Source organism: Trachinotus anak, unplaced genomic scaffold (genome assembly GCF_046630095.1).
Source record: "Trachinotus anak isolate AG129_WGS33_773 ecotype Australia unplaced genomic scaffold, CSIRO_AGI_Tana_v1 ptg000032l, whole genome shotgun sequence".
Classification (NCBI taxonomy): domain Eukaryota; kingdom Metazoa; phylum Chordata; class Actinopteri; order Carangiformes; family Carangidae; genus Trachinotus; species Trachinotus anak.
In genome coordinates, this window is record NW_027273883.1 from 12,346,368 (window position 1) to 12,367,235 (window position 20,868).

Consider the following 20,868-nt stretch of genomic DNA (forward strand, 5'->3'; position numbering starts at 1 on the left):
TGGAATAAAATCAGTCATGTCGCCTCTGAAGTTACAATACAGTATAAAGGATTTGTAGATCTACTGCTCCAGCTTGTGTCCTCAAATGACATGTTGGCCAGTGCTGCAGATGATCTTGTGGTTCATGTCAGGATGAGGCTGAAAGAGATCAATGACAGCATATTCTTTCATACTGAATATCATAATGTTAATATGCCTTTACCTTTAAGTCTTAGTCATTGTGAAAGCGCACAGGCATCCAGGCAGTGAAAGCATGCAGGAGTTTCTTTAAGGCCAAATGCACAAACAGGTGTGGTCAGAGCCAGACACCACAACAGATACCCGATCTGCCTGAGGGAAGACAAAGGCCTAAAGAGAGACTAAACTGTAAACTGTCCCCCCACTCTCGTTGCAGAGGCCGAACAACATATCACGTTTCACCTGGAAACCAGGACAGCTGGGGAACAATTACACACTGCTGCTGCGTCCTCTCTGCACTGCACCTGTCTGCCAGCCTGTCTGTCTGTCTTCACCCTTTTCTACATTAAAGGAATTTAAATGATCATTGGCATATCACAGTTGGACACATTTTGACAAAGGACCAAGAGGAAATTATGTGCGTGGCTGCCTTGACAGTGCAGTTCATATTTCAGGGCATGACAAGCAGAAGCAGTACTACTAAATCATTATTATTATTATTATTCTTTTTCCAATTTAAAGCATTAATAATTTGGTATGAAACAGCCTAGCACAAAGTGATCACTTAGCTCCGCATAATTATTGACCCCTGTCTCTCTTTCAGTCATACAGATGGATTCTGCATTGGCATTTGGTAGAACAGCCAGTACCTCATCAGATCTTATGGATGTAAGTCCGCTCTACGTAAGTAGTTGTTCAACCATATTTATCTTCACCTAAAATCTCACAGCAAACGACTACATGAGCTCTTCTCCTCTTTTTACATGAGCTGTAAAAAGAACAAAAACATTGACGTGTATTCAAAACCAGTCAGACTTCATCCTTGTGCCAAAGCTGCACCGTCTCTCCCTGCTCACATTTGCGGAGCGGAGACATGTGTTCAACGGTATAAACAGAGGGATCTTCACATGTCGGGAGACGGTCCGCTGGTAGATTTGTGAATGAAATCAACCGACACGCCCCATGAGAAGGCTCGGCCAATGGCGTATGAATATATTCTGGCCACGCCCCCTCCATGGAACGCTGAGCGACCAATGGGAGGCCGGCGAAGGTTACCGCTGTTGCATAATTTGGCTGAAGCGCTTCACGTTTGAGCGGACTGGTACACAGTGTGAAAAGATGGAGCAGGAGACGCAGACAGAGGAGGGGGGCGTGAGTTCATGTGAAAAATATTCATCACCAATGAAACAAATTACTCTCAACAACATATACAAACCAGTTATTATTATTATTTTAACGTTATTTTGAAATTTCCTTGGTGATGTGATGACAATACCACATCCAGACAGTTATACCGATGCTGGCGAGCTCACGCATTTCTGAGCCCTTAGCTCACAGATGGAAAACAATAATCTATGGAAGTTTGTTGTCGGGTTTTCTAGTAAGGACGAGACCCAAAATCACAGAAACAACTGTAATCGATACTTTATTTGATTAATTAAGAGATTACTCATTAGAATAGGAAAGTTAAAATAATGAATCACTGGGTAAGTAACGGGCAAAACAGTTTTCCACTGGCTAAATCGTCTAGATGGATGATCAAGGTAGTGGCTCTTCCAGACTAGCCACTCACTGTGCAGTAAGTGATGTAACCTTTGCAGTTTTATTTTAATAGTTTTAAATTTATCCTTGACTCCACAATGTGATGTAATCCAGATCAAAAGACTCTTGGCTGGATTGCCACTGATTTTAAAGGGAACTCCACCCTGAAAACGCAATTGAAATTTATAGCCTATTCCAGTGATGAAGAACAAAAAAAGTGAAATGTTCAATTTAAAAAAACTTAAATTGGGAGTTTTTCCACTGATGATGAAAATATCGATGGAGTCACCAACGGCTCACAAACCAATCCTTACAATATAAAATGAATTAACGACACGGTGCTAATTTTGTTTTAGGGTGGATTTTCCGTTTAAGGAATCAGACCAATATGTCACATGGAGAGGGCTCCCTCTTGTGTTTAAATTGCAACAAGTCAATATAGTTTGTGAACAGCATGTTTATTTATGTAACCCTAATAGAGACATACTGTAAAATAGAAATACATTTTTTTAAAATATGTATTTCAGAGCCAGTCTTTGTTCAGGATACAAAAACAAACATATATAAAAAAATAAATCCTTTTGCTCTACACAGAATGATGCAAGTTTCTCTAATCCTAACACATAAATGCTGAACACTTACTAAAAAGGCTACACTGCATATCAATTTAAGGACTTGTGATATAGTTGGTTATATAGAGGACTGAAGATAAAAATAACAACAGGCCTCTTTTATTATTCAAGTATTAAAAGGCATATGGCAAACCATGACAGTGAGTATATTTACATACACAATGGTGTCCTGGTTTTGATCTTATCTGGAATATGCTGGATGGGAAATGTGTCATTCTAAGGCTCCAGGTTTGTGATCATCTGTGTGCTGTTGTGTCTTGATCCCTCACTATCTCAGCGTCTTTCTACTTTTTCAGAAACCTGGATGAGGTGTTTACATGCCACAGTATCCTGGTTTCCATTGGTGTCTTCCAGGTAGCATATCCAGGTTTCTCAAAACCAGGAGAAGATATTTACATGTGCCACACAGCTGGGATACTCCAAAAACCCAATCATGACCAGACAATGAGCTAGACTGCACAATACCAGGGCCTCAAAATGTACATTTACATTTCAAAACAAGGATATGGACCCCCCTTATTCAAAACAAAACTCTGTATGCAAAAATCATACAAATTTAATACATATTTCATACATTACATTTAGAGCTGCATCAATGATTGAATTAATAGATCAGCCGATCATCATCATTATCAGCAACTATTTTGATACTTGGTTTATTAGTTCAGTCACATTCTCTGGTTTCAACTTCTTAAACAGTATTTCACCCTCTTTAATAGCACATTTTACTTTTTTGTGATATCTAATAGGCAAAACAATTATTTGACTAACAAAAGTAATAATAATAATAATAATAAAAGAAAATAATTGGCAGATTTACTGATAATAAAAATAACTGTTAATTGCAGCCCATTGGTATTATTTTTATACTGTATGCTTCATATGTATTGCCACATGTAGCATTCATACCTTTATATAAATGAAAATGAAACAGAGGACACATCAAATATTGTTTATATATGTATGCAGTACTAAATTGGCAAAACACAGAGTATAAGTATTATTTTGCATATACGTTGTCTATGGGAACCTGAAAATAAAGATAAGGTCTGTAAACAGAGACTTGCCTACATATAACACAATTACAGATTCATTCATTTAAAATGGCCGTTTCCAACCTGGGGATCAGGCCCCACAAGGGATTTTTTGAGATGAAAGGAGGGAGTCACGAGATGACTACTGAGGTGGGAGAAACGGGATTATTTTTCAGACAAATGCTATGTAGTTTCACCTCTTCAGGCCTCTATAAATATTCAAGTTTACTGTCATCGTTATAGGATCAGTAGGAATCTATACAATACAATTGTTTTACCAAGGCACTTTTAGACAGCAATTAAAAACCAAAAAAATGGTATAACTATACAATACAGTATATTCAGAATATTTAAGATGTACAGTATAGAAAAGATGTCCCTCACATACAGTGTAGATTATATATAATACACATCTATATGAAAGATGTGTAGACTGAAGTGCAACAGCATAACATTATTTCAGTGGACGGTATGAGCAGCAAATCAAAAACAATGTGCAAAAGGAAAATCATCGGGAACGTGTGGTGAGGGGTCCAAAGTACTGGACTCCTTGGATTAGCAACAAATACTGTACCAGCCAGGATGATACATCCTCGTCCTCTCTTCTTCTCAAGCACAGTATTTACCGCACCAGAAATGAGGATGAATAAGATCAGGCGAAGTTTGCTGTCGAACTGAAGCAGCCTCCTCTCACCCAGCAGAATTTCTGCAACACTTTGTCCATTTTAGAAAGTTTGACAAGTCAGTCACCTCTTCTCAGATTCACACATTTCCCTTTCTCCTCTGTTGTGATCTGAGTATTTTTGCATCCTATGGCCCCTGTCTTTCTTTCTCTTTTATTCTCTTTTCTTTACCCCATCCCTATTTTTACACCCTGTTGTTCCCCTGCAGTAACCTCCTCCTCTCAGCCCTGCATTCTCTCCCTCTCACCCTCCTTTTAGTAACTAACACTGAATTCATTCTCACTCGCTGGTCTGTTTGTAGGCTCGTCTCTCTCTTTTCTTTTCATACCTTCTTTCTCTTCATCTGTCTCTTGCTCCGGTGCCCTGTATGCTAGAGTGGATTCAGCATGTAACATCCACACTCTGGCCGTTACACAGAGCTGTGGCAGGTGGGATTGCTGGACCCAGTCAGTCTCCCCTCCTTCTCTCTCTCTCTCTCTCTCTCTCCCTCTTTCCCTCTCTCACTTGCTCCTCATTTCTCTGTCCACTTTTATTCATTTCTGTGTATGGGCAAGGAGGGCTAACATGGGTCTTTTTATCCTTCTAATGCTTCTGTGCTTCCAGTGGACAGCTGCCTCTGCTGCTGGTAAGATCCTCATTAACATAATAATCAATCATCATGCGAGATTTTCTTTTGCTTTGATATTGGTGTGTTAGATTGTTTGGGTGTTTCAGTGTGAGCTGTAGTAGTGGAGCAGTAGTAAAATCCAGGAATAACAATCGGATTTGAGCACTATTTGAGGACTACAGTAGTATTGTAGTTAGGAATTGTATTGGAATGATATTAAGCAGCAGCGGCTTTAGATTAGTAGTGGTGAAAACGTAACATATGACAGAGTTAAGTGAAAGAGAGAATGATGTGAACTTGAAGAATGAAAATTGGCTAAAAAAGTTTTACATGTTTTTCTCTTTCATTCTTTTTCAGAGGAGATTACCTGGACCTACACTGGTAAGTTCATGTTCAAGTTTATTTGTAAAGCAAACCTCCCATGCAAAAACAATATTAACTATTGTAAAGAGTGATTTAAAAAAAAGTAGTAAATAAGACATAAAATGATTTGGATATGTTGTATGTATGTCAGATATGATGCATATTCTGACCAAGAGCAAAACCCTTATTCAGTTCTGTAATAAATGTGTAACAAGTGGTATTTGAGAAGTGGAATTTTTTGGTCCTGTCACAATATGAGCAGCTGTCTAATACAGAATGATTAGCATGGAGAAGTGGACACATTTTAAAAGAAAATAACTGCAACTGTCTGACCGACTGAAACTACTCAAACGTTTCCCTCTGACTTCAGTGTGGATGTTATTAAACCTGTATCGCCAAAACATTAGAACTATCATAAAAGCTTGTGTAAATTGGTTAGTATTTGTGCTTTTTTTCCCCCTTCATATCTCCCACCCCTTGTCCCTCTGTTTTCCTCTCCTTCCCCCTCTGTCTGTATTAGTTACAGTTCAACAAGCTGGCATGAGCACAGCAGTCACACAGAGATGATGAAGGGGTGGAGGGAGACAGAGAGGAAGAAAGTAGGAAAAGGGCTTAGAGAGAGGCTGGAGGAGGGAGGCAGGTGCACAGGGATGAAGCAGGCGAGAGAGGAGAGAGGGTGGTGGACAGAGCGAGGGAGATGGGACGGGATGAGGCAAAAGCATACCAGATCGTGCCCTGTATTGTTGCAGCGCACAAAAACCTATGTGTTTATTGTTCTGTGGATGCACACTGGCTGCCTTTGCCGTGGACAATGACATTGTGGGAATGAATGGGGCACACAGACTACCACTCTCTGCGTGTATTCAGGAGACCAACACCAATGTACAGTACATACAGAATGCACAGCAATCTGTAGGGGCCGTGCCTGGAGCAAACTGGTATCTATACATTGTCTATTTTGGCATTATTATAATAGATACAGAGGCAAGAATACTGTGCAGAACGTGTGGCGGAATCTCAGAGTGGCAGCTTGCATGTTGAGTGATATGTTTCCTGAAGTTTTATAGAAGTTATATTGATTCACCTTCAGTCCATACAGAGCTTGGATGAGTGAGAGTGTGTGTGAGAGATGCTGTGTGACACAGCATTGCATGAGGTGGCTGTTACTGAGCTGCTAGCTGAAGTGGAAAGTCAGTTTTGTTATGCACAACATTTTGTCACACGAAAGAGCAGAATTACATGGTTTGAGAGAAGCTTCTTTCCACGAGAGACGGGGAGTTATGTAAAGTAATCAAGGGAAAGTCAGTCTCACGTTCCATCATTGTCCTCATCATGCTCTGAGTGAGTGAGTGAATCTGCATATGTGTGTGTGTGTGTGTGTGTGTGTGTGTCTTTGTTCCTGGCTGGATTCAGGACAGCAATATCATGCTAGGAGAGGTAGAACAGGCGCACGGGGGTCAGAATTTTCGGCCTCCCGTTACCATGGAGACCTCCATGACGACCAGTAGCAGGGCTGTCGGACACACTTTTGAAGTTGAGTCGTGGTGTGGTGCTTTGCCGTGGAGAGCAAGTGAGGGGTCGGGGGGTGAGGTTGGGGGAGAGAACAGATTAGAAATGTAAGGTGGGGGTTGCAGGCACTGGGAGAGGAGATGTGGTATGTGTTTACATCACTAATATAGAGTCCCCTCCTCACATTGTACATGTGAGTGAAAGGAAGAGGGGATGAGGATGAACACTGGGCCCACTGTATTCACTGTATGCACGTAGATGAGGTTGTTAATATGACTGTGTTACAACCACACCACGATCTATCACGAATGTGACACAGTAATTGGGCTACATTCTGTCTTACCTTCTTCTTCAACTTTTATATATAAACATGCTTGTCACTAACATCTTGGATGCTTGATTTTGCACACCACTGACACATCTTTTGTGGATAAAATGTGTCAGTGGTATGCTAGTTTTCTAAAGCATTCCTTTCTTTGCAATTGAAATTCAGATTCCTCGGCTCACATGTCACTCTCTTTTTCATTCAGACTCCTTTTTCTAACTTTCTTTTATTATGCAATTGGGGAGACCAGTTTTTTTTTCCCTCTGTGTACCAAGGCCTCTATCACTTTATCCCCCCAACACTTAGCTTCCTAATATTTCTCTGTCCAACTTTTAATTAAATTCTTAATTTTTCAGTGTTTCAGTTGTTGTATGTGGATGAAAGAAGTGCTAATTAATGTGAAAACAGGTTGTTACATCTCGTCAGTTTTCAGCTTATGTTGGGTGCTGCTTTCTAAAATTAACATTTAACACAGGATTAATCAAAGGCTGAATTTCTCATTTGGAAATTAAAGTTGCCATTTTAATTTTTTTTCTGTTATTTCCTGATGATTTTTAAGGTATTTGAGAACTACATAAAACTGCAGTTGGTAGTTAATCCTCTCTGTTAAGACCACAAAAACATATTAAAAATGTTTTTGCTTTTTCTTGCCAGGAAAATAAATAAATAAATTTACGCATTAATATTCAGGCATAAATCTTTAAATCTGTGGTACTTCTGTTTGCAATGTAGCAGTGAGAATGTATTTATAACAAGACTACTGTTATATGCTAAAAAGCAAATCATTTGATTTGGACATTTGATTCAACAATGATCATAGTTCACAGTATTCATATAGAATTTTTTTTTTAATTATATCATCTGAATGTCAGGCTTTTTCAGAGAAGAAAAACATACTATTACTTAATGCAAGATTACATATTTTTTATTGTGTGACCACTGCTGATTTAGTATGTGTTCTAATGACTTAACAGCGTTTTAGTTTTACTATTATTCTCGACACCTTTCAGATCTATGTCTTCTGAGGCTTATCAATTGTAGGGCTTTTATGTTGTGGTTGTGACATTAGTTATTCAGTTAAAGTGCCTGAATTAGCTGCTTTTGTCAGCATATTATAGATATCACTGTGATTTTCTTTACTCCTCCATGCGTGTTCCTACGGAGACCAGTGTTGCTGGACAAAATGCAAATATATGAATCAATTCTGAATCACAATAAAAAGATAGCACCTTCTACCAGTAAAGATGCAGCTGATGTTAATTAATGGCCAGTGGAATTTCTATTTAGTGAAAAATCTATCAAGTTTTTTATTGTTTAAAAACATGTGAGTGTCTCAGTGTGTTTTGTTTGTTTGGTTTTTTTGTTTCATTTTTTTTTATCTTGGTCAAATTTACCACTGTGATGCGGCGAACTTAAAGAGAACGTCGAGGAATAATTGTCCTGCATAATTAGGGACTGATGAAGGGAGGCTTTTCACCAGAAAACTCAGAGTCAGTGAGCTGTATGATTGAGTGACATCATTTTTCTCCTATCTGTTCTCCTGTCAAAGGCTTGGTGGGTCAGTCTCAGTGGTCCGAGTATTTCCCTGACTGCAGTGGTACATCTCAGTCCCCTATTGATGTGGTAACCACCCAAACGAAATATGACCCCAGTTTGATCCCTCTGACCCCGCTGGGCTACAGTCAGCACGGCAACAAGCCCTTCACTCTGTACAATAACGGACACACAGGTAACTATAGCAGCTGATTTCCAGCTCCTAACATAACCCTCTCCCAGGTATCCCAGCAGCTTTACGGTTGATCTGTTTATACTGCACCATCTTCAAACATATCCTAGCAGTAAACTTTTTATTGCGCAAGGATAAATTCAGTAGATTAGTTTAAAAAAAAAAAAAAGAAAGAACCACTTTGTCAGAAAATATTGCAGTTTCTCATCAGAAAAACCAGTTAGAAAGAAGAAGTCAGCTGTTTTGTATCAATCCTTCTCTCTATCAGCTGTGATTGAGCTGCCAGAGTGGATGGGACTGGGGGGCCTGCCATGGCTCTTTACAGCTGCACAAATGCACCTCCACTGGGGCAGCGGCGGCCCGAGCCACGGGGGCAGTGAACACACCATCAACGGACTGAGTGCAGATGCGGAGGTACGTTTTAACACAGCCAACTGTCAACAGTAAAATCCACAGACAAACTACAAGACGAGTCACAGCCAGAGTCATGACCAGGAGTAAATGGCAGCGAAGGTCATGTGGTGTGATACCAGTGGTTTTCTAACAACGTCAAGATTTTATACAAAAGAATGAACTGTGCCCAGTTTCTCCTGGGAATTGTTTTTTTTTTTTTGGTTTTATTTTTTTAAATATAATCAAACAAAAAATAATTATGACGCCAAGACCTGCAATATAATCTATATAACTCTGTATATCAACAGAAAATTAATTATCAACCTTTATAATGAACTGATTAGCCATTTTGGCCATTTTTGAAATGTGCTGATTTGCAGTTTTTCTCTGTCATATAAGACAGTAAACAGAACAACTTGAGCTTTTAGAATGACAGGAGTAGTAAACTGAAGACATTACTGTGGAGAAGGTGATACTCTGAGAATTGTTTTTGCCACTGTTTTTAATCGAAGAAATAATCATCAGACGATTAAGGAGTTATGGCTCTAGTGACTCCTGTTGTTTGTGTGATTGAGTAGGAAGAAATGGGCACTCCACAGACAGGACAGCTGCAAAGCACTGAGAGATGAACTAACACATATTTGGCTTTTGTCTTTTTACAACATGGGCTTAGGTTCTGTCTTAAGGAGATTTGATCTTTCTTTCTTTCTCTCTCACTATTACCTTCTTTACACCTCATACTTTCTGTCCCTCTTTCCCACACAAATCTGTTACAGCTGAGTCAGCTTGGATCCCTGTTCTGGTTTACTGTGGGATAAAGGATGGCCTTTAGAGCAGGCTTACAGAGCAGTGCAGAGACAGAAGAGCAACAGACAAGAAAGTTTTGGGACAGACAGACAAAAAACCACAAAAAAAAAACCCCACCAAAAAACAAAGAGAGGAATAGATAAGATGTGTAAGTAATTGATTAACCTTTTTAGGAAGGACACAAGATGGAGAAATAGTGGAGCAAGGAGGGAAGGTTAGCTGTGTCAGCACCTCAGTTCCTGTCCATCTGTCACTGGTCAGGTATGCCAACGCACCACAGGTGTGAGGGTATTTAAGAAGACTGAAGATTAACATTATGCAGAAATTAAGAAATAATAAGAAAAAATACAAACAATAAATACGAGTGGTCTTATTACATAATGAGACAATTAAGTAATTTCTCATTCACATAAGTCTTTCCTAATTGTTTTTCATTTTTCTGCAGTCATTCTCACAGCCTTTCCTCTCTCTCGCTCTTTCCTATTTTTAACACTCAGGATGAGTCTCTCTGTCCTTCCTTTGTCACCTTCTCATCAGAGTGACTAAATTAGCTGTGCTCTTCCTCCCTCCAGCTTCACGTGGTTCACTACAACTCTGAACTCTACCCTAACATGTCTGCAGCAATGACACAGACAGGCGGCCTGGCTGTTTTAGGAATTCTCATCGTGGTAATAAAACCATAACAATGAAGAATTATGAAAGAATAAGAGGAGTTATTTTACACTTTAGTATTTTGAGAAATGTAATAAACATTCAAGACTGACTTTTGGTTTTCTAGACAGGTGAAGAGACGAACCCGGCATTTAACAACATCCTGAACTACCTAAGCCGCATCAGACATGCAGGTAACACCAGGATTAGATAGTTTTCACTCACTACTTTGTAATTTGCAGTTTACATTTCCATTTTTAGACTGATTAAATCAACAGTCACATACTGAACAGATATGATGACGACTATGTGTCAGAAAAGATGAGAATAATATGATAAAATATTTTCTTCAAAAGCAAACCATAAGAAGAAACATGTTGCTTCAGGTATTTAAAGATATTGCTGGAGAAACAATGATAACACAGTTATCAGTTGTTTTTCCTCCTGTGTCCTCCTACAACCACTCTTTCTTACAGTGTTTGGATGATACGTGACTCCAGAGGCAGTATACTGTATATAAGACCTCGCACACTCTTCTATTCTTCTTTTTCCTCCTTTCATCCACTATTAGACCAGAAAGCGTTCATCCCAGCCTTTGACATCCAATCCCTGCTCCCTAAGGACCTGGGACGCTACTATCGTTACAATGGCTCCCTAACAACGCCGCCCTGCTATCAGAGTGTGATCTGGACGGTGTTCCATGAGAGGGTTCAGATCTCAAAGGAACAGGTGAGGCTGGGACATAGACACAGCTCACCTGAAGTGTACAGAAACAGATCTTACTTGCCTCGACTCAACGATCACCTTTTATTCAGGCACTGATAACATTTTGATTCATGGTGGATCTTTTTTTAAAGCAAATTCCACTATGATCCAGCATGGATCGAAATGAAGACTAAGCCTAAATGTGCTTTATTATCACAGACCGATGACATATATTAAAACCTCATCTAGAAGTTTTATATTTTTTGTCTGTTTCAACCTACAGTTGCTAATTATTGGCCTCAGAAATTATATTCTGCAGTTCTTCTGCAGCATATAATTTTCCCAGCAATTACTCGATTGAATAATCCTATACTGTTATAAGAAGTAAAGAAAATGAGTCATCATCTCCTGGAGTGTAACTCAACTGCAGCAGATATTCAGTACATTAATGTGCATTAGTGTGAATTACTGTAAACTAAAAATTTTCTTCTTTGCTCCCTTGCACTGGTGGATTTACTGCAGTGTTTGCTGTTGAAATTGATTGATGCAATTTGTCTTCAAGTGGAGTATTTCATCTTACAAAAACTACATGTGTTAATGCATAAACTAAGTAGAAATTATATCTGAGTATTACGAATACTATGCATTTGAGTTACCTCTTCAGAAACAGGATTAATTTACTGGATTGAGTTATTATTTGAAATTATTTGTATTCCTAGTTATGATCAAAATGAAACTATTGATAACCATGGTAAAAATGAGCCTGAACACAACTCCAATACACTGTTTGTGTATTAGATTAGATAAAAAGTCTCCACCTCTTGCATTTCCAATCTCACAGAGTAGTAATTTTGTATTTAAATTGTCCTTATTTCAATGTTTGCTCACTGAATCGACTTACTAAGTGACTTTTACTATACTGATAAACTCTGATTGGACTATTCAGTTTAACGTCAGTCAGTTACTTGAGTTTTCGCTGCTACATCAGTCTATGAACTTACTTCCTGTTGTAAGCTGACTGCCTCAGGACCTCAGGACTTCTCACCATCTCTCTCCTCTCTTAATGTCTCCACTCCAGCTGCTGAAGATGGAAACAATACTTTACTCCAGTAAAGCTGATAATCCTGACAGGATGCTGCTGCAGGACAACTACCGTGCAACACAGTCACTCAACCACAGGGTTGTCTTCACTTCCTTCTCTGCAGGTTAGACAGACAGAGCGTGCATGAGGAGATATTCATGATGTGAAAAAATGAAATGCACTCCTACATGTTGACAGCTGGCACAAAAGACAAGCACATTCTGTGTTAGAAGTCAACTACTTTTTTTTTTGGTTTTACAAATATTACCTGATTAGTTTGATTTATAATGAGTATATTATCAGAGTTTTTCCTTTCAGATTGCACAAATGTAAAAGGTCTAAAAGGTCAAAGCCAATCTGCTTTGAACTCCAGTGTTTTACCCTAACAACACTAATACACTTGTGGATTGTGCTGCCAGCCGGCTGCTCATAATGCAAACCACAACAACAAGGCAGAGGGTGGCCATGTAGACTAAAGCTAGCAATTAGCACAATCCACGCAGAGAGTGAAAAGTGGAATGTGGGGAAAAATGTGGGAATATTAAGGATTACCAGTGACTTTGTCTGAGAGACTTAGGAAGGCAGGAGTAGAGAGAGAATGACAGAAAAAAGAGAGAGAGAGAGAGAGAGAGAGAGAGAGGCAGGGAGCAGTGTTTGTTTGCGAGCTGATTAGAGAAAAGGATTTTCGAAAACTAAACACTGACTCCATTGTTATCTCGTAAATCTAACTGAGAAATGGGGAGAGAAAAAAGAGACAGAGGAGTGAACGGGGGAGACAGAGTGTTAGACAAAGACAAAGGAGAAAGAATTTGTGTAAAGTGCTCTTTGTAGAGAGTGACTGAACTGGAAGGCCTGTGATATCAGCACTGCTGTCAAAGGCAGCAAGACTGACTAGACACAACATTTCCAAACAGCTGAACAGCAAATTCTGCTGAGATAAATCAACAATTCATTGTTTAATGACCTGTGTGACAGAAACAAAAACTCCTGTGATTTTCTAATGATTTATTCTTTCTTTTATCTGTTGTAGAATCAGGGAAGGAGCTCTCTTCTGGTAAGACTACATGGGATTTTCCTGCATGTTTTTTGCAAAAAATCAAAGTAACTGTTTGACTGATGTTACTGATAATCATGTCACTTCTTTAAATTTAACTGCTCTCATTTATTGACATGTTTTGAGAAGTTTTCGTTCATCTCTCATCCTTCCTTGTGCAGGTGAAGTCACTGCCATAGTGATTGGAGTAATGTGTGGCTGTGTAGGTCTGGCAGTAATCATTCGCTTCATTGTGAAGACAATACGGTAAGAAGTTATGCCACATTGCGTGATTGTTTCATTGGCCTGTTTGCCATTCTGTTTCTACCCTACCCTTGGCTGCGGCAGACACTTGCCACCAGTCTGCTGTTGGTTTGGTTTAACTGAACAATCTGCAGACACTGTGGGAGACGTCACTGTGGAACAATCCGGTCTCTTCTCATCCTCTATCTCCTATCTCTTGGCAGATTTTTTAGACTCCTCCACCGTGAAACAGTCGTGGTAAACAGGTGGCATACTTGAGCTCAGTACTGACAGAGATGCTCAACTAGCACTGCCTGTGCTGTTTGTGGCTCCTTTTTGTGCTTTTCAGATATCCTTAAGCGCAGATCTTGGATCAAAGCTGTGATATACAAATAATGTGCAGAGGCAAATTGGTTCAGTGACATTTGCAATGCATATGGACATTTTTTAATCCATGGTGAAATACTGTTGTATATTACCATGAATTATACCAAGAACCCTGGAATCCCTGCGGTCATCGCTGTGCTCTGCAGGGACATTTGAGACATTTGCTGAAAAACTGATTCAAACTGATTGTTTGTATGGCTGATCTGTTGGTATCAGTGTCTATATCAGCCAGTAAGTAATGAGAAATTACAGCATATACGGATACTGATACAGTTTCATTATAATGCAATTTGTCCACCAGAGAGCACTGATCCAAGTGTTTATTAATATATTTTCCAACAACTATAATTCTTTCTGTGGTCATCCATGAGTGGAGGCTGCTGTATGAACAGATAATGAATGAAAATAAGGGAAAATAAAATCACTGACACTTATCTTACATTAGGAAACACTTACACTGTACTTATATCTGCTTATAAACACATTATAGTTTCTTATAAACCCTATCTTATAAACCAAAACAGCATTTGTTGGGCTCTTGTGAAAATGTAAATGCATAATCCTCATGTAAGGTTTCAACATAAAAGTTTAAGGCAATCCTAGGATCAGCGCTAAGGATAATCTGATCTTCTGACCTCTGCTGCAATAACATGTTTTTTTCCCATAATTACCACTGATCAATTAAAGTATGTGGTGGGTTTCCCCCTGTGTCTGACTTGTAAATGATTTAACCCTTCCTCTGTTTTGATCAAAGGTTCCCAAAGTTCTCATGTATGTTCAATTCATGGTCTGAATCTATTCATTATTGGTTTTTATTGTTAATAGAACTGGAATCCTTTTGATGATTGGGAGAATTAAACCACTGATCACAACCTTTCTGTAATCTTCTCACACAGGGGTCCTCTGGAAATCTTGCCAGGGAGCATTCAGCAGGCCCCCTATAGGTCACTTTGGGAACCTCTGGCTTTCATAATGTCAATCAGCCCTGTGCAATTATTTTGAAATGTCACCTCTGATCCTTCTGTCTAATGAGAGCAGCGGAGGGGGAGCAAATGAGATTTTGAAATATTTGCACACCATTACTTTGAAATGTTAAATCAGAGAACATCTCTCTTTTTCTGGTCATGTGATTCTGTCTTTTGATCTTGTAACAGCTCTACCTCTAGCTGGGACGTCCTGCCCAGTAACCGGCCTGCTCCCATGCCAAGGTCACCGTTCAAAATTATGACCTTTGACCTCAAAACATTAACTTTGACATCTCAGAGTTAGATTCCTGAGCATATGTCTTTGTTTGAACTACCCATTCACATTGTCTTATCCTCATAGATTAGACCCTAACACCTCTGTTAGAAAAAGAAATTCCACAGGTCGTGAGGAAATTCACTTTTACATTACAGATCTCCCTCTGCCTTTAACATCTATCTATCTATCTATCTATCTATCTATCTATCTATCTATCTATCTATCTATCTATCTATCTATCTATCTATCTATCTATCTATCTATCTATCCATTCATATTGTCCTTTTGTCCCCAGTTTTTAATGCTTGATGCTTTAGGAGTTTTTAGCAGTCTACTGATGCTGTGCACCTAGATTGTAACTCCCACTGTCCACTGGATGAGGGTGTGATGTGTCTGTTTTTTGCAGCTGCCTCTTTAAAGCCAGATATTTTACTTGTGAGGAGCGAACACAAAAAATGTCCTTGTCTCCTGCAGAAATTTTTTGTGCTTCCAATATACACTATCCAGTACATACAGATACAAGATGACACGGCATTAAACTAAGCGAAGCACATGCAGCAATGACATATCTGTTACCACATCTAAATGAGCTGCACACATATTTCCATGCTTGTAAAACATTAAAAATATCAGCAAAACAACTCAAAACTATATTGGAAATGTGGCTGCTGTAGAAAAGACACTATAGTTTTAACAATTCACTTTGCAATGTGGATGTGATGATCCAGTGGGCATCCTGGTTAACACGTCTCCCTCTCCTAGTATATTCTAATCTGATTCATTGTAGTAATTTATCCACTTAATGCCATATAACCACTAATTAACTACAATATCATCATGTGTTACTTTTCTATTACACATGTATTTTTCTCTGTGTTCTAAAACAATTTTTCTTTTTTTGCTTTAAATCTTATTGTCTTATAGTGGACCACTAGTTGTCATTTTATAATGAACTGGAACCCTAAAATCAGAACTATGTTCTTGACAAAGAGGGGCCTCTGCTGGACAATATAACTAACTACACCAACAACTAGAGGCCTATCATCCAGCCAGTTTTGTAGCACATGGGATGACTCAGTAGGTCTGACTCTTCTATTTGATGTTTCAGGATGAAGGAACCAGAGAAAAAACAAGACATGGCTCTGAACTCGACCTCTGAGGCAGAAAAGAAAGAAGAGCCCTCACCGTCTCTTCAGACTGAGCCCTAGCTGACAGCATAGACCACTTCAGGCTTTGTTCAGACACTCAGACACTCTCCTTTTCCCTCTTGTCAATGATGTTATCACTGATCCATGTCTCCTCGGGTGACAGAAACGTGTTTTCACAACATGTTATTAAAAGCAGCCGAAAAAACATTTTATAAACAGTGGGGGGAGGACATAAACTGGACACAAGACAAATCACCTGCTGCCCTTATCACTTCACTGTTTTCAGAATTTTTTTTCCACCCAAATTCAGAGATGTTGGCAGTCTTGGTATCAGACATTTCTTCAGTTTGCACTTGAAGCATGTGGTGTAAATATGTCAGTTTGCTGGCTCTGAGTTGTATGTTTGCTCTTGCAATGCCTGGGATGCATGTTTGGTTCATGTAAATACTGTAAAATATATATTTTGTTTTGTTTTGGGTTTTTTTTTAACGTTTGGCTGTTATTGTTTATCCTGCCTTGAAACACACAAACGCACCGTATTGTATGAAATGTTATAGACTTGTTTATTGTTTAAGTAATATCAATGTGATGTTGACATTAAAACACACGAGAGTTAAAGCAGAGTAAACTAAAATTCTATGATTAAAAACTAAAGTGATTTGAAGCACATGTTTGATTTGTATATACTGATGCTGTCCAAATATATTGGCTCTGAATTTAAATCAGCAGATTACGTTGTAAATGGATGAGGTATATTTATGTACATGTGTTCATTCTGTCATAAAAAAATTTTTTGGTGCCATATCATAATTGTCTGATTGATGTTTTTGCTTTATATAAATTGTCAGTATGGGCACCACATTAAAACACCTGAATATCCAGCTCACCTGTTTTTGATTTTTTTTTTCATTGTCTGAGAGTGACAGTATCTGGATCTGATTACAGGTGAAAATCACCACCTCATTCTTGGTGGCAAATGTGTTTTCATAAATATACAAAGTAAGTATGATTTTTACAACTGTGTGAAGTTTTTTCTAAAATTTATTTGTACTGCAGCACATACAAGGAGCAGTAACTCAGACTCAGAAAATTCTAAAAGAAAATTCTCAGTCTGGATCTTTGCAGGTAGATTGCAGGGGAAAGCTGAAGGGGAAAAAGCATATGAAAACACTACATAACTGAAACTGTTTTGGGTGGACCAGTATAAGAAAAGACTGAATGACTAAACGAAGGAAATATGAAGCACAAAGTTAATAGAAATATAGGCTAAGCATGTATGTTCAGCATATTAATCCCACATTATTTTATCTTTTTACTATCTTGCAAAATCTATTTTATTTCACAGTTCAAACTGTGGTGAACAAAGCATTTGCATCATCCCAGACTCCCGATTGGCTTGTTCAAATTAAAGGTTCCACATTGTATAAAGTAAAATGTCCATGTCTTTTTGATAATAAAGCAGGTCTAGGTTCTATATTTATACTGTCAAAATATCAAAGTGCTCGGTCCACAGTGAAATGCACACATCCTGTGTTCAGAAACTGTGCCTTAAAACGAGCCGTCAGGACTTTAGCAACTTTATGATGTCACAACAAAGCAGTCACTGTTCCCAGCCATGCCCCAAGCCTGGCCCACAGGCACCCACCACCCAACCTTGCAGGTTTTGGTTTCTCTGGGTGCTTACCTGAAATCTGCTATATAGTCACCAACGTGTTGTTACTAGAGCTGAGCTCCAGAGAGAAGCCTGAGAGAGAGGATGTGAAAACCTTAAAACCTTCTTAAAACCAATAAACAAATATATCTTCTTATGGATATCAAAACTTTAAATAAAACGCTGGAAAAGTGTAAAATATGGGGCCTTTAAAATAAATTAGACCACAACTTAATTTAGGGATTGAGAAAGACTAAATTAGGTCACATCATTATTTGAATATTGAAGGGAAACCAAATCAGGCCACGCAGACTCTTTCTGGGAAAGCCTTGGTCCGAATTTGAACATCGGTTGTTTTGTCTCTTCCTGCATCTGTGTATGTGTGTGTGTGTGTGTGTGCGTGCGTGTGTGCATGCGTGTGTGCGTGCATGTGTGCGTGTGTGTGTGTGTTTGTGGATGATGAAAAAACAAAACAACAACAAAAAAAACAAACAAAAAATATGTGGCTCCATAATGAGAGCTGCTCATCACTGTGCTGCGGTTCGCTCTCTGCTGAGCTAAACTCACCTGAATCGTGATTCGATAGAAGAGGTCAGGGGGGCAGCACATCTGTAGGTCACAGCACATCTGTACCATCTGGTGAGTTGCATGTCTGTACAGAGAAGAAGTGAGCCAAAGAGAGAGGTCTGAAACCAGACAAGACAATGAGGAAGTTATAGTTATATTTTACTTCTGAAAGCATTTTTATTTTTTTTATTTTTGATATAGAAGCCAACTCACCTGTCATCTTTTTCTGCCGAGAGTGATGTCGTAACTGCTATTTAATTTACCATTAAGCTTATTTTACATTTATCTTTATTTCATGCGATCCTTGTGTTTGAGTTAAGGTGTGTTTCATCCAAATTCACCTAATACTGACTCCCTTGCCTCTTTTAGTGTCTACTAGCCATGAAGTTAGAGATGTTCCTCTCATGTCACCTAAACACAATGCTTGCATCTTGCTGATTTAATGGTTTTGCTTTATTATGGCATATTGTTTTTGGGTTGACCGGGCGGTCATTTATAATTTATGTTGAGATTACCTTGCTTAAAAATGATATTTATCTGTCTAAAACAACTTAAAGTATCGAAATAGTCTTCCCTTAACTGTGGCTGTAATAGTAAAGATTAGTAAAAAGTAATTTTCCAAGATTTTCCCTGATAACCCACACACGGCCAAGTGTACATTGAAAGTTACATTAAATATATATTATGAGGTGCCATTTGAGAAACACAGACAAACAGCATTGCTGAAGGCAGTGCACAGACACTACACATCTAAATAAAGATGATTGGATCTTCAATATGTATTTATAGCCGTAACTGGATCACCTCTCTCCATGACTGCTGCTCCAAAGCACAGCCATGTGGACAGAGTTACGTAATGCTGTTGTGCACATGACGTTTAGGCCACACCCGCTCACGTCTCACAAGAGAAATGAGGAACTGCAACTGAAGGACAGAAGAAAGACTTCACGACCGGAGCTTTTAGGACACTTGGATCTCACAGAAGCCGACACTCTGCTAAAATAAGGTAGGGAAGTTCTCTCCTCCAACAGCTGTTCAACATCCTCTCCTGCTTTTCATGTTTAAAAAACCTGCACAGACACACAGCTGTGGCTTTGTCAAACTGGGCTCTCTTATGCACACCGTTTACTTTATTGCGTGTCATGTAACTCAGTTTTGTAAAACATGGTAACACAAAACAAAAGATGTGACTAAGTGCTATGCCATGATAGAAGTAGAAGGCTGCATTAAATGTAGTTTTTGTTCATACTGTTATGACTTTATTGTTTTTGTTCCACTCCAGATCTGCTGGGGAATGGCTGCTCTCAGGGTTTCCCTCATTCTTGCCGTCTGTCTCCTGCTGGGACATCAGACTTTTGCTAAAAACGATGCTCCCTGCCAGCTCTCCAAATGGAACAACGGCTTTAACACCTTTGTCAAACGGCATATTCCCGGTGGAATTCCTACCTCTCTCGACCAAAACGAATGGAAGAAGTACATCATGAACAACGGGAATTGTGACAGACCCACACAGTCTTTTCTTCACCAAAAAGACCTGGAGAGGGTAAAGGCTGTGTGCACGAATGCAGGGGGGAAGACGCACAAGCAGAACCTGTGCATCAGCCAGCAGCCTTTCAATTTTGTCACGGTGAGGAGTGAACAGGGGACCTGCGGGATCAGGAGCGTCCGAAACGAAACTAAACATCTGATCCTGGCCTGTGAAGTGCTGCAGAATCAGTGTGTACCTGTCCATTTCGAGGGAAACCCTGACAGTCTAAAGCCTGAAAACAATGCCAGAGGCTGCCGGGACCCACAGATTAAAGACCATGCTCCCAGCTTTAAAATGACGTGGTTCCAGTTATTGTTGGTTCTTCTTATTATTATTCATGGCTATTAACTTTGATTAATTTGAGGAACTATATGGCAATGAGGTTTTTAGCAGGGGACATTTTGTTCTTTGGAATCTTCCCCCGAATGCATTTGTGCAAAAACATTGAATTTGAAATGTTTTTTTAATTATTATTTTAAAATGGTATTAAATTACAATCAAATCAACTATATATCAATCACATTTTTAGAGGGCTTCCAGTTTTTAAAAAATGTGTTCTTATAACCACCATCATAACTGTGTGCCTGTGTCTCTGTGTGTTTGCTGTAGTGCCTCTATCTTTATGAGACACTGGGAGCATTGGTGCTGTAATGTCATTTCATTTAAAGTTTCCGTTTGGCCATTGATGGTGCAGATGCAATCATTCACGTTCATGTTGTCCATATTTTATATTAAAAAGGTGTAAATGTAATTGCTAAACGCATAGGACTGAATTTGATATAATTTTTGGATGGTTTAATAAACTGAATTCATCTACAGTCACTTCCACCCTGG

General features: G+C 39.0%; 2 protein-coding genes and 1 long non-coding RNA gene across 7 annotated transcripts; 2 read left to right on the forward strand and 1 right to left on the reverse strand.

Annotated features, from left to right (window-relative positions):
• Nucleotides 1-1,023: 1,023 nt before the first annotated feature.
• Nucleotides 1,024-18,754, reverse strand: LOC139613579 (uncharacterized). Of its 2 annotated transcripts, none has more exons than XR_011686781.1 (3): nt 18,507-18,754; nt 17,973-18,032; nt 1,024-4,099 (listed from the first exon to the last, which is right to left on the reverse strand). It is a non-coding gene; the product is annotated as an uncharacterized lncRNA (long non-coding RNA). The 2 variants fall into 2 exon arrangements; XR_011686782.1 differs by lacking the exon at nt 1,024-4,099 and adding an exon at nt 17,168-17,431.
• On the forward strand, nt 4,327-17,169 carry ca14 (carbonic anhydrase XIV). Of its 4 annotated transcripts, none has more exons than XM_071470352.1 (13): nt 4,327-4,693; nt 5,033-5,056; nt 8,422-8,601; nt 8,867-9,012; nt 10,371-10,466; nt 10,577-10,643; nt 11,021-11,178; nt 12,233-12,359; nt 13,266-13,289; nt 13,451-13,535; nt 13,736-13,777; nt 15,053-15,106; nt 16,249-17,169. In XM_071470352.1, the coding sequence occupies exons 1-13, from the start codon at nt 4,633-4,635 to the stop codon at nt 16,346-16,348; spliced, it is 1,164 nt and encodes a 387-aa protein (XP_071326453.1). In that variant the 5' UTR covers nt 4,327-4,632; the 3' UTR covers nt 16,349-17,169. The 4 variants fall into 4 exon arrangements, with proteins under 4 accessions (XP_071326453.1, XP_071326456.1, XP_071326454.1 ...); XM_071470355.1 differs by having other exon boundaries at nt 13,736-13,769; XM_071470353.1 differs by lacking the exon at nt 13,736-13,777.
• A 624-nt stretch (nt 18,755-19,378) lies between the features above and the next one.
• On the forward strand, nt 19,379-20,528 carry LOC139613631 (uncharacterized). Its single transcript, XM_071470434.1, has 2 exons — nt 19,379-19,512; nt 19,789-20,528. Exon 2 carries the CDS (start codon nt 19,801-19,803, stop codon nt 20,380-20,382), a length of 582 nt encoding a protein of 193 aa, XP_071326535.1. The 5' UTR covers nt 19,379-19,512; nt 19,789-19,800; the 3' UTR covers nt 20,383-20,528.
• Nucleotides 20,529-20,868: the final 340 nt, after the last annotated feature.